Source organism: Acanthopagrus latus, chromosome 3 (assembly GCF_904848185.1).
Source record: "Acanthopagrus latus isolate v.2019 chromosome 3, fAcaLat1.1, whole genome shotgun sequence".
Lineage (NCBI taxonomy): Eukaryota > Metazoa > Chordata > Actinopteri > Spariformes > Sparidae > Acanthopagrus > Acanthopagrus latus.
This window is the reverse complement of record NC_051041.1, coordinates 17,656,811-17,672,271: the sequence shown is the minus strand read 5'-3', so window position 1 is coordinate 17,672,271 and position 15,461 is coordinate 17,656,811. Positions and strand designations below refer to the sequence as shown.

The following is a 15,461-nucleotide window of genomic DNA, read 5'->3' as shown; positions in this document are numbered from 1 at the left end:
AAACCGGCGGTGGACCTCAGGGACACAGGTGGGAAATCTCCACTGAGCCGCCGCAGCCAGAAGACCACGGGACAGAGCTCCAGGAGGTCTCGGAGGAAGATCCAGGAAATTACTCTCACCACTTTAGACCCGTCCAACCTCAGCCCCAGGTGAATTTGATCGCCATTGATTCGTCTGCATGTGTAGGCTTGTGTCTCTGTGACTCTCTGCTATATCTATTTTTGTAGCGCAGTGCACTTGGCACTAACGGGAGCTGGGCACTTTTTCCGTGATATATTGTGTAGTTGTGAATCAGATACTTCAAATTTAAGTGGATCGGTCAAAGGTAAACTGTTGGCCACCACCCACACATCCCTCACTCGCATCATTTGATCGGGGCAGCATGACAGAGAAATGAATGGATTAGACGATGCTCTTTTGGAAACATAAATTAAGATTTTTCAACTACTCAACTTTGACAAATGGTATCGCTCTGCTAGCTACTACAACCCACAGTGTTGAACTCAGGATGGTTGAGGGGAAGGTACCGAAAGAATTTAAATGGTACCAGCTGTGTGCAGATTATAGAATGTTTTATATGAGAAAATATGTGTTGATGTAAATTTTGCTCATAATGAGATTTATGATAAGATTGTTAGCCGAGCTTTAGATCTGAGGTGCTAGCTGTTTCCTGTCTTTATGCTAAGCTAAGCTATGCTAAGCAGCATCTGGCTTTAGCTTACAGTATGGAACAGTAGACATGTTTGGTATCTATCTTCTCATCTAACTCTTGGCCAGACAGTGAATAAATGCATATCACAGAATGTTGAACTATACCTCAAAGATAACCATAACAGCTCAATATTCAACAACATGATGCAAAAACCACAATTAATGATAGTATTGTTTCTTAATTATCTATTGATAATTGCTACATCACCAGTAACAATCTCTGCTTTCCATCATGCACATTTGTCTCTCTGCAGGATAGTGGACGGTACTGAGGACAGCGAGGGGACGGAGAGTTCCCCGGCCTTCTCCTACTCTACCAGCCAAGGTTGTCCTGTCAACGAACCAATCAGTGCCTCAGCGTCTGCCACAGGTCCTCCCATCGTATATCACACTCCAGTGTACATCTAAAATATCACCAAATACCACTAACAGCCTTAAACCTGCCACAACCTTTGGAAGTGAAGAATGTTCTCATCCAAATTCCTGCAGCTCTGTTGGATGAGGAGGATGATTAATGTGTATTTTCACTTCCTGCTGAGTTTTTATCAGCTGCCTTGTCGGCATAACTGCATGATGAGAATCTGTAGTTCTGATTCAGCGACTGATTTGTACCAATTTGTGTCACAGATATGCTGCAGATCAGCACAGCAGAGCTAGCGGCTAAAGCAGAGGAGACCAGAGGACAACTGAGACACCTCGACCAGCAGGTAGGACTGTGTGTCTGTGTTGGTGTCTGTGTGTGTGTGTGACAGACAGAGAGACACACACAGACAGGTGGGCTCAGGTAAGCATGAGCCATATGGCCGTATACGCATGCCAGGTAAGACATGTGGACAGATTCAGAGAGGTAATGAAGCAAAAAGCTCCAAAATAATAATAATGAGGCGTGAAGAGAGAGGAAACATTTGTCATCCATCTGAACCTCACGCCCGGATGTCTTCATGTTTCACAGCAGCACTTAGCAGAACGACTGTGTCTCACTATAGAGCATCATATTTGGATGACTTATAGACTACAGTGGTTCATTGTCGAGCTTGAAATAATCTGCTCACACACATGCAGTGCATACACACAGCCTCTCGTGCTGTATCCTATGGTTTTGATTGGCGGGTGGCTAAATTGACATTAGACTTTTGGCAGGTGAGGAGGAGGGTTTGCTTCCTCCTGCTAAGCCTCAGTCTGGATCCTGGGTAGAGCTGATAGAGGCCGAGAGAAAAAGAGACACGAAGAAGAAGAAGTAGCAGAGGGAGATAGCTTCGCGAGTAGAAACAGAAATCAAAAACAGAGAGGTATGAAAACAGCGAGTGTGAAAGGCACCTTCACAGTTTTACACTCCGGCTCTGTGTCCTCTCGTGTCTCTGTGGGTTACCCGTGTTTGACAGGAAGTCTCCCAGCGTGGTCCTGTAGGTTGTTAATCCTCACTTGGATCCATCCACACAGATCACCATAGGAGATGAAAAGGGGGTGTTAGTTTAAACCCAACACAAATACAAATGACATGTGACAGGGCATTGTGTGTGTGGCACATGCAGGGTTGTTCAGAAGGTATTTGAATATTATTTAAATAACCAGTCCTCCCCCAAAATATGCACACCTGCAGGGGCCCAGATTGTTGGTTAAGTTATTTTTATTTTTTTTGTCTTAAACTACAACGGTTCCTATTCCTTCAGTTGTATTCAAAGAGCAGGAGCCCTCTGAGACCTTCGCCTGTACCTGTGAATAAATGGGCACAAACTGCAATTTCACACATGAGATGTGGCCAATCAGAACAAAAAACTGACAAGGGTAATTTCTTTGCTGTTTGTGACCTCAACAACAAAAAGGTGGCAGCGTTTTAATGAACAAAAACTTTGAGAGCGCAGTGATAAATCAGCTCTGCTTTGTCGTGTGACCTCTTAGCTTGACCTTTCACTCTTTGACCTCGTGCTACATCTGTGCCACTGAGAGGTTTATCCTAGTGGGAGCTGAATAAGACATTAATGTAGCTAAAGAGAAGCCCAACATGTTGACCTTTGTTCTGTGTGATGGAAATTATAATGCTGCTGTATAGGAGAGCTACAAGGTCTGAGTAATTGCACCAGTAAGGATCATGAGAAGCAAGAAACATGTGACATTACACACTCACTGAATGAGACTTGGTACACACACGTATGCACAGCAGTAGTGACCTACTTTGGTACACGAACAGCAAGAAAACAGAATAATTACCGAAAGCTCCAAGCAAGTATTTAACAGAATTGTTCAAGAGTACAAAGACTTTAAAGTGGCATCAATTGATTTTTGGCCACATGAGGGCAAAAGCTATTAACACAGCATCTACATATTATCTATATACTCATCTAAAAGACACTGAACAACATTAGTATTGATTTGGAGGTGTGTTTCTGACCCACTGTGAAATGTAACCGTGCATTAACTGTGAATATAAATTCTCCTGTCTGCTCTTTTGGTCTCGGGTCTTGATTTTCATGTCGCTGGAATGAGCTTCATCATTCTGATGCTCCAGCTCTGCTTTTGAATTAAACGATTCATAAGTCAATTTATAAGTCAATTTTATTTATGTGGCGTCAATTCACAACAAATATTATCTCATGACACTTTCCAGTTGGAGCAGATGTAGACCATACTCTTTAATTAGTTAAATGGCACCAAAGCCAATTCCTCTTCCTCAAAAGTCTTCGGTACAAATTAATTTCCAGAGCAACTGACATCAGCGAGCCTGTAAACTTTTTTGGGGAAGACACAGGGGAAACAGAGTTTTCTATGATTTTAGACATTTAAACAGATGTTAAAACTGTTAAAAACAGATTGTTTCATGGAGGGTCAGTCAGTGTCAGTCCAAAGTCTCTAAATATATTTAGGTACGGTTAGGTCCTGTGCTTATATTCAGATGTTGTTTAAGTTGGTCGGAACATTGTGTGATGTAACGATGCTGTTGCTGATTTATTTGGGTCGAACATGTACCTGGAGCTGCAGTGGGCTCCGGTCATCCACGGCTGCTGGATTGTCTGACCATCTCCACAGACAATTGGCTGAGAAGTGGGAGTACTGGAATCATGTTGACAGCGTGTCAGATTGGACTGTCCTGTTGCTCTCAGCTTTTTCTATTTTTATCAGAGCCAGAGTTTAGACCCAGGATTTTATCAACCACAGCAGCAAGGGAAAGAGAGGACATTTTGCTCTGTTTAAACTATTATCAAGGCCTAGTTTGGTAGATTAAAGTTAAACAACTAAAGTGTTAAATGACATCAAAAATGTGATAAAAACTACTATTAAATCTACTTTCGTGGTCACAGTGTGCACCCGGCCCGATCACCTCTTGATGTCGTGGCTGGACAACTTCCCACCTGGAGTTGTGTGTCCTGCTGAGGGCTGATGTGCATCGAGCAGCGCTGATGTGCGTGATTGGCCTGATGAATGGTCACGAGTGCTGTGACTGGCAGAAGCAGATGGCACGTTGGCAGCGTTTCACAGTCGTGCCCTCTGTGGACACGCCATGTGCAGGGAGGAACTAATCACCAGCCCGCCCTCATCAGTGTAATGACCAATTATAGCAGCACGATGTTACATGCAGACAGAAATATTTTGACCCCAAATTACTGACCTCAAAATACCAATTCTTTAATGAAGTGATGTATATCCTCATAATCAGCAAGTGTTTTCTGTAAAGTGTGCCTTTTTATGTGGAAAAGATGACTAAGTTCAGACTGCAGGTAAATCACATTTGTTTCTCAGATTCAGATCGTTAAGGCCGATTTGTTAGTTGTCAGATCGAAGTTTTGTGTCCAAACCAAACATCTGCTGCGGTTGCTGAGGTAACCAACACGGAAGAAAGAAAAATTTAAATCCATCATTCCACCTTCTGAACAGTCGCCCTTTCAAATTGCAGAGTTGTCTTCCATACGCTGGCAGCAGCTGACAAATGACCACCGGAAGGCAGGTTCTGAAAATATTTAGGGTTATCTAGCAACACTTGTGCTTTTACTGGATTGGAAAACAAATTAAAAATTGAGGAGTATATCACACATCATGTAACACAGTTGATGTGTGAATAACACTGTTTATCTACTACTGGATTTCATGTTACTCTGAAGGATTGTGAGTTTAAATGCTTTTTTTTCCCTCTTTAAATCTAAACATGGCTTGTGTTGCAGGTGAGCACGCTTGGGAGGGAAGTGGCCGACCTTGGACGAGTCATGAAGAGAATGGCCCAGCTCATGGAGGCCCTCATGCCATCAGTGCCACACCCGACAGTAGTCTGTCCCACACACTACTCCCCAGCACACCACACATACCTGCCCCACCCCAACCCTCCTCAGTCTTACCCGTCACCATCCTCTTCTCAGACTGCCTCCATCTGGATGGACACAGCAATGTCATTGCCCTCTTCTCCCGCCATTATCCCTCAGCAACATGGTGCGATGTGCCACAAGGACTCCCTCACACATAGACCCCAGGACCTCCAGCTGGGGTTCCCCACTGTACCCAGCCCAACTTTACCTCCAACCCCCAACTCATCTGACCTCCAACTCCAGCCCATCATCGCAGAGCCTCACCTGCCCTCCTCCACCCTGAGCTCACCAGAGATTTCCCACTACAGAGACGGGGTTTCTGGCTCCATCAGGTCAAGGGGACACAGTCCTCCCCTGCAAGACAGGGGAGATGAGGACCCTCATCAGAGCTCTGGGTGTTCTCCAAAAACTGGACTTGGAGGGACCTACCACAACCCGACCAAGGGTTTGTAGCAGCCCTCCATCTGAACTTCCCTGGACTTTTTCCAGGATATTTTTTGAGCTATGATCCTGAACTTAAGATCAAACTGATCAGCTGCGGTCCACCATGTCACTGGAGGACGTTTGCAGGGATGCAACTCAGATCCTTTTTGTTTTAAAGGCACGCATTTAAAAATCATGTTGCATGAAAACAAGTACAGAAGGTTTAGGTGTGTTAGCTTTACCTTGTAGAAACATAGTGTTGTTAGACAGAATGCAGAGGTTGGGTCGGCTGTGGAGCTGTATGATGGCAGCTCTTAGGCACAGCTCACCCCCAGCCTGCTTCCCTCCCCACCCCGAGGCAGGATTGTGCGATAATGGAGGACAAGCGGAATACAAAGGAGGAGAGAGTCCTTTCTGTCCTCTCTTTTGCTCTTAGCTAGTTTCAGGTCGGCTGGGCTGGTTTGAGTAGTGGAGGTGGGCTTTGGAGACAAGGAGCTGAGGGGTGGGGGTCGTTAATGTGCTTCCTCCAGCCCCCTATCTCTGTAATTTCCTTTCCTTTTAACCCTTCTTTCCTTGCTCACTCAACCCATGCCTGATGCTCTGGCTTGCGTGGACCAGTGCACGGCTGGTTTGGGCTGGTCGGACTGGGAGAACAGAGGTGGTGTGAGGAGAGATGGGACTTGTCGTGCTCTTTACTGCTGGCCCTCAGGGGAGGGGAGGTGGAGGAAGTGGAGGTGGTGGTGGGGGTATGTTACGCCTTGGGCAGCACAGCCCCTGCTGTCGACTGTCACACTGAGCACAGGGACTCTGTTTCTCATTTCCAGTGATTCTCTCCATTCACCTACCACTGTCACTCTCCCTCCTTCTTTCTCTTTCACTTGCTCTCTGCATGCCTTTCCGAGCCTTTTGAGTAGTGCCTGTAGACACACATTAACATGCTGCATGTCTCCCTGTGGAAATCCAGCTTGCCATTTATCTATCTATTTAAAGGAAACACGGTTCAATCTTTTAATAGCTGAACCTGGCATTTACTGATGCATATTTATTCGACGTTGGCTCAATTTAAACAACTGGGTAATTTTAGGTACAAGGTAGTCTCCCCTGATGTGAAGTGGCCCGGAGCAAGGCACCAATGCTAAATTGGTTCACAATCCAAATGTCGGCCATTTCCCTGATCGTTACCCAGGGTTATCAGCTCTGAGATCCATTTTCTCAGCTGTTCGGAGCGCAGGCAATATCCCCACATAAAAGCACAATAAGGAGATATAGACGCTTTTATATTTCTATGAATGTATCATTACTAAAGATGTATTTTTTTACCTCAAAGAATGCAAGAGTGTGGGATAGCAGTAAATGATGCCACTGTATATGAGGTCATGGCAGTGCTGTCTGCTGGTGCCAGCCAATGCAATCTTTAACCAGGAGAAAAGGTCCTAACTCTCATCCCAACAGATCTACTGTTCTCTTTTGAATTCACGTAGGTTTGACTCTGCTTCACTGCAAATGGAATGTACTGTAATCAAACATCTTTTTCCCATAACATTTTGATATTTATTAGATACACAAAAAAAAACCAACTGTTATGCTAATAAATGACAAATATGACTGTTATGTCCTGGCTTTTCCTTTGTTGTCTAATGTTCACAGAGACATTCATTCATAGTGGGAGGAGGTTATCAGAGGTCACATCCAGGAAATCCACCTTCACTCTTTTCCAACACAAACCCCACACAGCATTCCTTGCGACCCACATGTACAATACAGATTCAGCAGGTGTTCTGGAGCGGTCCTTTAAACTTTCCTGATCAGTTTAAGGGACATGGTCAGAATAACAAACCACTGATGAGTCGGCTCAAAGCATGTTTGTTCAGCAGATTGCACGACACTTCTATGCATAAGTTTATGACAGATCCTGCTGACTTTCAGATGATAATACATACTACCCTTCAATTATAACTCAACCAGGTACAAGTTATACTATAAGCACACACAATTTAAAAGTCTGCAGCCATATTAGCTTGGCTCTGTTTGGCTTTACTAAGGCATAGTGGAGCTTTGAGCAAAATGCTGTGTAAAAAGGTATTTTTATCATTTTAGTTTAACATTTAACAATTGCCACTTAGCACCCAACATGAAGTACAACTGAGGCTGATGGGGATTTCAAATAAGTGAATGGCTGTAAACTAAAGCTTAGGACAGAATTTTGACCTGATGATGACAGAAGAGGGAAAAGTAGAGATCGCCAAAGTTATTACAATTCTTGCTGAGGGGGACATGAATCCTGTATGAATGAGATATTTCAGTCTCAACCAAAGCAGTGAACTGTCAGACTGACATCATCATCCCTGGAGCACGTGGCTAAACAAAAACACATCAGCATGATGGATTTTTAAAAGTGAAAACAAAGCACAGATATCTTTAAAAATCTGAGACTGATTAATGCCAGAATTGAAGCTTGTAGTGTGGTTCATACAATCAAAAATACATACATAAAATTATTCCACAACATACACTGTTGTATTTATCACTAACGTCTACTCTACTATTGATTTGCACCTGACAAGTTTGCAAAGTGAATTGTTGATCTTCATAAACACACAAAAAATAAGCAAACACACAAAGTTAATAATGCCAGATCTCAACACAACACACTGACACCTGTCCGCACTCTGTTTATAATAATAGGATGTGTTTGTTTTGTGTATGCGTGTGTGTGTGTGCGCGCGCACCTGTGTGTGTGCGTGTGTGTGTGTGCGCGCACGTGCGCGTGTGTGTTGTTCATGAGCTGCTGCTTCGGTTCATCTGAGGTGAAAGCACTGCAATCGTCATGTCCCACTGCGGTGACGTGGGCGGGTGGGGTGAAAACTGAGTGAGTGTGCGTGATGTGGATCACACTGACACATCTTTCATAGGTGCAGCTGCTCTCACCTGCCCTAGTGTGTGTGTGTGTGTGTGTGTGTGTGTGTGTGTGTGTGTGTGAGTGTTAGGAAGTGGAGTTAGGGGAATACATTTGTGCAGCAGGGATTCTAGGGAGATGTGCTTTATGGGCATTTATGATTGAGATAACATTACAACTGTCAAGGTTTGTGTGAGTCTGTGTGTGCGAGTGTGTGTGTGCGTGTGTGTGGACATGATTGCTTTGCGGGGACACAGTTGTTTTGTAGGGACATCTTGATGTCTCTAAACAAATTCAAACTGCTGTTTAAGGGTTGAGTTTTAGCTTGAAGTTTAAAGTTTAAAATACGTTTGTGAAAAATTTTATTTCACAATTTCTTGCGTGCTTTACTGAGAAGGGACCTGCAGGTGGGTGGGGTTGTGTTTGCTCTGAGGATGACTGTTTGTGTATTTAGCAGCACCTCCAGCACATCTGTGGGAATGCTGTTATTTAGCCCGGGGTCCTGCAGACCCATCCATATTTAATGGTGTACTGACAATCCCATCCTTGCTGTTTATGCATCGTTTTATCCACCTGCTAGCAGACTCATCTTTTATTCACTTCTTCCCACAATCTGTCATTAGCAAAGTGAGGCCCATCTGCCTTCTTCCTTTACACCATTACTTTCTTATGATTTCTGATTAAAGTTGGGGCTGACTCAGAGGGACGGTATAATACAGATGGAACTGGGGAAAGTGCAACACAAATGCTAAAAGGGGATGTGTACCAGCGATGTATGAGCATTCCTCTTCAGATTAAACATACACTGAACTATGTGATTCATATTTCTTCTATATCTGTGTGTCTGATTAAACCACTATTTTCACATTGTTCAGTAATGGCCCTGACCCAAATACTGCAACTATTCATCCCTGTCCACTCTTTTCATCTGAGCACACACAGAAATGCCATGTGAACACACACACACAAACACACTCACACACTCACTCTTCCATTCAAATGAGCACTTTATCCAGTGAAAAGAGTCTCTTCACTTGTCCCTCGCCCCAGATTTTAGTGCTGAAAAACACCATCGCTGTGCAGGAGGTGAGAAATTCTCTCTCAGGTAATAAAAATCTGTCCATTTCTCTCCTTTCATCTCCACGGACATAATGGAGATATGTTGAAATCCGCCAGCTGTGGTGTACTTCCATTCAGCCCTCATTCAGATCCGATAGGCTGCCTGCTGAAGAAAAGAGGCCGAGCTGTGTGCTGAACCAAGGACACATTGTGTTTGTGTTTGAGTGTGTGTGGTCTGTCTTGTGTGAGGTACGTCCGCAAATCACGAGTGTCTGCCTGCATATATAAGCGCACACGTACGTATGGAGAAAGCTCTCCACACAAGGGCTTAACATTGTTCTGTTCCACTCTGAGGGAGACGGCGGCCGCTGTTGCACATCCAGATAGTTATATTTGCATTGGTGTAAAGCAGAGAGGGAGCTGGGAGGAGGAGGGGGGGCTTGCAGGACATCTTGTGTGTTTGATAAATGAGTCTGAGCTTCTCTCCTGGGTGCTGTGGTACAAGTGGTGTTGGTGGGAGGGGTGGTAGAACAATGCGCATGTCAGAAGTGGAGATTAATGGTGGTTTCTTCTCTTAGAAGTGCAGGACTGGCTTTGCCCATGGATACTGGAACAACTGCTAAATTACCTCTTTTGTTGTTCACCTGTCAGAGAGTGGTCTGGCATTTTAAAGCAGCAGATAGGTGGATCATCTGCATGTAGAGCTCTCACTAAATAGTTGTCTTCCATTGTGTTGATGTAGCAGTGATGTAAGGCTCCCTGCTAAAAATGCTCACTACACTTATAGAAGACGACAGAAGGCAGGTGTCTGAATGTGAACACCTGGCAGGACTGACTACATTTGGACAGCCGAGCATGATGCACACTTCCATTTTGTTATGTGATGGTGCATTTTAGTATAACCAAAAGGAACAAAAATGAACCAACATCTTTTCTTTTCATCTAATGAGAGAAGGATAAAACTACTGAACTACTACCTCTGAATGCGTCTGTGATGGGCTCACTGTCCTCTCAGCATCTGTTTGTCAGCTACCTGGATGTCTGAACCCAACATTTATTTTTTTTAATGGCTGCAATGTGCACATTTTTAGACAAGCCTACATATGGAGGAAGATTCAAATCATACACATGACGGACAAAAAGTAAAAAAGAGAAAAGAGGGAAAGAGAGCTGCTCCATCTTTAAAAGTCATTTTAAGATGGAGAGGGTTAAATCTCCATATGTGAGCTTATGTGATAAGTAGTTACTTGAGGCAGCTATAATCAATATTTTAATAACGTGACAGTGTGAAAGGTATCATGATGAGCCTACAGAGTCTGCAGCTCCCCTCTGGTTTGAAATGCTAAGTTTAATCTTGTTGTTTACCTGTCTGCCAGCAAACTTTACCATTTTTATTTCCCCCCGGTGGTCATTCCAGCTGCATCAGGAGGCTGTTTACAGTGAAGAAGCTCTGAAAGCCCTTTTACACTATCTGCTCAGAACCAGACACACAGTTGACAACTAGCTGGGGAACACAGAGGAACATATAGCTGATAAAGGGCCAGATATTTCCCCGAGGAGGAGGCAGAGACCAAAAACAGAGCTTAAAGAGGCTGAATGTTAGAGTAAGATTGATGATCAGAGGACCCACGTTTCTGCAAACCACGCATATGTTGAAACTTTATGTTACATCTTCGTATTCAAATGTTCTACTATAATGTTGTGACAACGCTGTGCTTATGGTTTGGTTAGGGTTCAGGCACAAAAAACACTTGGTCAGGTTTAGAAAAACATGTTTCAGCATAAAATCCTTGCTTCAGTCACCACGAACACGGTGAGAGACGTCCTGACTTCCCATCCAAAATATTTGTGTTCCATCTGCAAAATCGTGGCAGGAAATTATCCTTAAAAACATCCAGTGTTGTCACGCTCACACATGTTAAAGCTTCATGGTCTCTTGTCCAAAATGTCACAGAAACGTTAACAGCCAACTTTTTATTCTGCCATCTGCGCTGGGACAGAAACAACTACTAAACTAAAACTAAACGTGTGATTTGTACATAAACTCTGCAGGTGTAAGATGTCTCACACAGGTCTCAGGTCAGATACTTGTCTTGATTCTGTCTCTTACGCACATGATGTCCATGTTTTTTCTTGTCATCTCTTAGACAGGGAGGGCTGTGTGGGTGAAGGCGAGACATTAAGCTCTTTGTCCTTTGCGAGACAAGCTTGCGTAACATTTCTTTGTGTGGAAGTGAAATCTCCAAGTTTCTACAGTGCGTTGTCAATCAGCCGTGTGACGCCACTGATGGGCCTCTCAGCTGGCTTGATTGCAACACTCACACAGGAAATCAGCTCACTGTGCACATCATAAGGTCTCGCGTATCGTCTTATGCACTTTATGGTTTCTTTTGCAACCTCTGGCTGAGCACAGCGACACTGAAGAGCAATATTAACTAATTAAAACTTTCCTGTGCAGGGCTTCATGCTCCCCAGTTCACTTCAGGACTGTAGACATTGTTAGTGGTGGAACTCCCCTAAAGCTAATGTGATAATGTAAGAGCAACTTTATTCTCCTCTAACTTTAACTCATGTTTTATCACAACTGTTAATCTACTTATGGTCAGATTTGACAGGTTAATCATACTCCTACAGCCTGTTCTCACCTTTTATATTTGAGTCCCATCCTTCACCATGTAAGTAGGTGAAGTAAGTAAGATTGGTGCTTTTATTTTTACCCTTAGAACAATTCCAAATTTGCTTTTTGACCTGAAAGACCCATTTTTAAGTACAAAATGTGTTACACAAATAGAGGCATCATTAAAACACTGATTCAGAATTTAAAGGGTGCCCTATAAAGTGTTTGTGTCACCTAGAACTTTCTAAACGAGACATTCAGAAGCTGTTTTTGTTTCCGACCTTAATTGCTGCTGCAAGCCAAGTTTTGTCACATTTTAATGCACTTAATCTCCGCTCAGTGTCAGCGTTGGCTCCCAAGGCCCATCCACATAGACCTAATTGCACAACAAGCACATTACGAATCACTGGAAACAACAGCGTCTTTGTTCAGAGGACCCAAGGCTCTTTTAAGGCACGCACAGTAAGTACAGCCACCTCCGTCCTTGGTGAAATAGCCCAATGGATCTTCATAAAGAGGCCACAGCATCCTGCAGCACAGCAGCTGACATCCATCTGAGTCACACAGGATGCATCTCTGTGTGTCCCAGTGCCTATATGTGTGTGTGTGTGTGTGTGTGTGTGTGTGTGTGTGTGTGTGTGTGTGTGTGTGTGTGTGTGTGTGTGTGTGTGTGTAGTGTGTGTGTGTGTGTGTGTGTGTTTTTAGGAGGTGGCACAGAAGAAGACGGAACAAAGAGGCCGGTGAGAATGTCCAGCAGCCATCAGCCATTTGATGTGGGTGTTATCTCTGTATTTATCACTCTCACCTCAGCATGGAGATGAGATGGAAGATGCGAGTGATGGGAGACACAGGGGAGGGGGGGGCAGGCAGGAGGTCACCTGCAGCTATAGAGAGGAGGACAGTTTGAGCACAGAAGAAGAAGAAGGCGAGTCTCAGGAGTGAACGCATTTGATTCCAGAGGACAGGAGATATTTGCAGCAGCAGTGGTTTAGATTTCTTGAAATGAACACATACTAAACAACGACACACATGTTCTGATAAAAACAGCAGCTCTGTCATCATGTTCTAACTATCAAGCATGCTGGTTTCCTGTAAAGGGAGTTGCTTTACCAGCACGCTTGACTTGACTGGTTCCTGCTGAGAGACTTCACAGAGACCACGGTCATTGACTGTGATTACTTTATATCCTCTACTGGGACATTGTCACGCATGTTGACGTGACACCAGCGATCTTTGTATGCTGCAGGATTTACATCATAAAACAGGCAGAACAACAAGTTTTCAACAGGGATGTCAGAGCCATGATCTCAGGTTAAGTAATATATGACTAATGCATCATTCATGATGATTTAATGCACGTGTTAAGGCAGGATGAGTCATAAAATCCTGTTAATCACTATTAACACATTCAATTGATTTAGATTTTGGTTTTCCAGCTGTCAGTAACGATTCTGACCTCGTGTGACTTTTGTGTATGTCTGTTAAAAAATGTTTTTTTCATCTGAGCCCTTGTGTCCTGGACGCTTTTTAACGCAATGTGACACTGACTTGTATTCCTACAAGAAAAAATGCTGTTCTGCTGTCTTTTTGTAAGTTTTATGTAACGGTAATCCAGCTGTTGTGCTCTCATATCAATGAATATGTGAAGTAAACAGTTCTGTCAAAAAAAAAAACAAAAATCACACTTAAAGAAATTAAAGATACTGTATATCACTTACACAGATACAACTTCAGTAAAAGGTACAAAAAAGTGAATCATATATTTACATGTATTGTTATATTGCATACAATATGTATTTTCCTGATTGCTGGAATCAGTTTCTTTTTATCTGATTAATCTAATCTATGTACTTTGGCTCCAATGCAGCGTGTCATCTTCAGAGTAAGTTTGTGTGGTTTGTAATCAGTGCTGACAGGTGAGACAGGTCTGATGTGTGAATGATGGACCAGACTATTCTCTGTAAATATAAACACACTGTTATTCTTTTTTGTCTTAGATTCTGACCTCAATAAATCCGAGGATGCAGGGAGGGAAACATCTTCCCAAAGAGTCAAGACGCTGTGCAAAATACAGGTAATAAAACAGAATGTGATGATTTGCTGATCCTCTTTGAAGTGTTTTCAATCAAACAGGACAAAGACAAAATATCTAATGTTTTACCTCAATCAGCCTAATATATTTTTGTCAGTTAAGTAAGAAACACCTGTTAATGACCAGGTTCACTGATGATATCATGATTCCTCTGAAGGCAGATAATGGATATTACTACATGGGCTGTTTTGATTTACAGAACATTTCAACTTTTTGGGGAATCAGAGTTTGATACATCATGTAAATGCCAAAATCTCTTGTGTGGTCTTAATAAAACTACTGCCTTCAGACATGATTTTCAGCTGGTGGACTGCGGCGTCCTTTTCTGTTTGCAGACTTCTGAAATGCTGCATCAAAATCATCAGCACTCGTCTCTTCGTCCAGTAAACATCTGTCTGATAGCATGTCCTGCATCCTGCTGCCCAGACGCGGCAGAGCAAACAGCCACACAAACAGTCTGCGACCTCTTGCTCTCTTACAGGTCAGTCACCCACAGTGATGTAACTGAGAGAAGACATGCTGATCAATGCATGGTGTTTGCCCAAGGGTTATCCCCCGAAGCTGCAGACATACCATATGACTGGTTTTATTTAAAAGGTGCTGTGTACTTGACTGGGCTAAGTGCACCACGGGTTAAAGAGGAGCACTTCTGTGACAGAGTAAAGGCCGTTATTAGAGTGCAGAGCCTCAGGGTGAGGACCAGCTCAGGGTCCTGCCTTCATCGGCCTCCATCCCAACACTGGGCTCTACGAAAGAACATCTTCACTCGTGTTTGGGCCGAGTTACAGTAGAGGCTTGGTCACATGACGCAGCTATCGCATGTTGATCACAGGTTTGCCCGACTGCATCCACTCGCCTCAGTCACATGAACTTCAGGACATCACTGTCACATGATGGGCTTAATGAACAGCGTAATTCTATCAGATTACCTCCAATCACTGAACGTCTAGCTGAAAAACATCTTCGAGGAGAGAGTCAAAGTAAATCACATGAGAAGTTACTGCATGTGTGACAGTAATGAAATGATCAGTTGGGGCTTCAGTGGTTTTGAAGGCAGGTGGCTCCCTCTGCTGTTCACAGCTGATACACATTTACATTTATAACATTTGTTTTAGTGAGTGCAATGATCCTAAACACACTGAGAAATAATATACTAATTACAATTTAACATTGTTGGTGGAGTTAGACTAATCAGTGCTAAACTGATCCTGTATAATATTCACAAATCAGCAGAATAAGTACGTTGTATACAATTCTGATGCATATTAAACTTTCACAACTGTCTGCCTCTGAGCTGGAGGGTTTATCAGTCTGTTGCTCGAGAAGTTAGAATATATTCCAGTGTGGCTCACGCAATCCAATCAATAGTTT

General features: G+C 43.3%; 1 protein-coding gene across 2 annotated transcripts in view; it reads left to right on the top strand.

Moving 5' to 3' along the window:
• The window catches only part of kcnh8 (potassium voltage-gated channel, subfamily H (eag-related), member 8), an 80,126-nt gene extending 73,941 nt beyond the window's left edge, over positions 1 to 6,185 (top strand). For both annotated transcript variants that reach the window (XM_037091397.1, XM_037091390.1), the window contains 4 exons: positions 1 to 149; positions 966 to 1,081; positions 1,339 to 1,418; positions 4,866 to 6,185. The exon at positions 1 to 149 is cut by the window's left edge and continues 135 nt beyond it. In XM_037091397.1, the coding sequence (XP_036947292.1) occupies positions 1 to 149; positions 966 to 1,081; positions 1,339 to 1,418; positions 4,866 to 5,456 (936 nt within the window). In that variant the 3' untranslated portion in view covers positions 5,457 to 6,185. The remainder of the gene's footprint in view (positions 150 to 965; positions 1,082 to 1,338; positions 1,419 to 4,865) is intronic.
• The last annotated feature ends 9,276 nt before the right edge of the window (positions 6,186 to 15,461 follow it).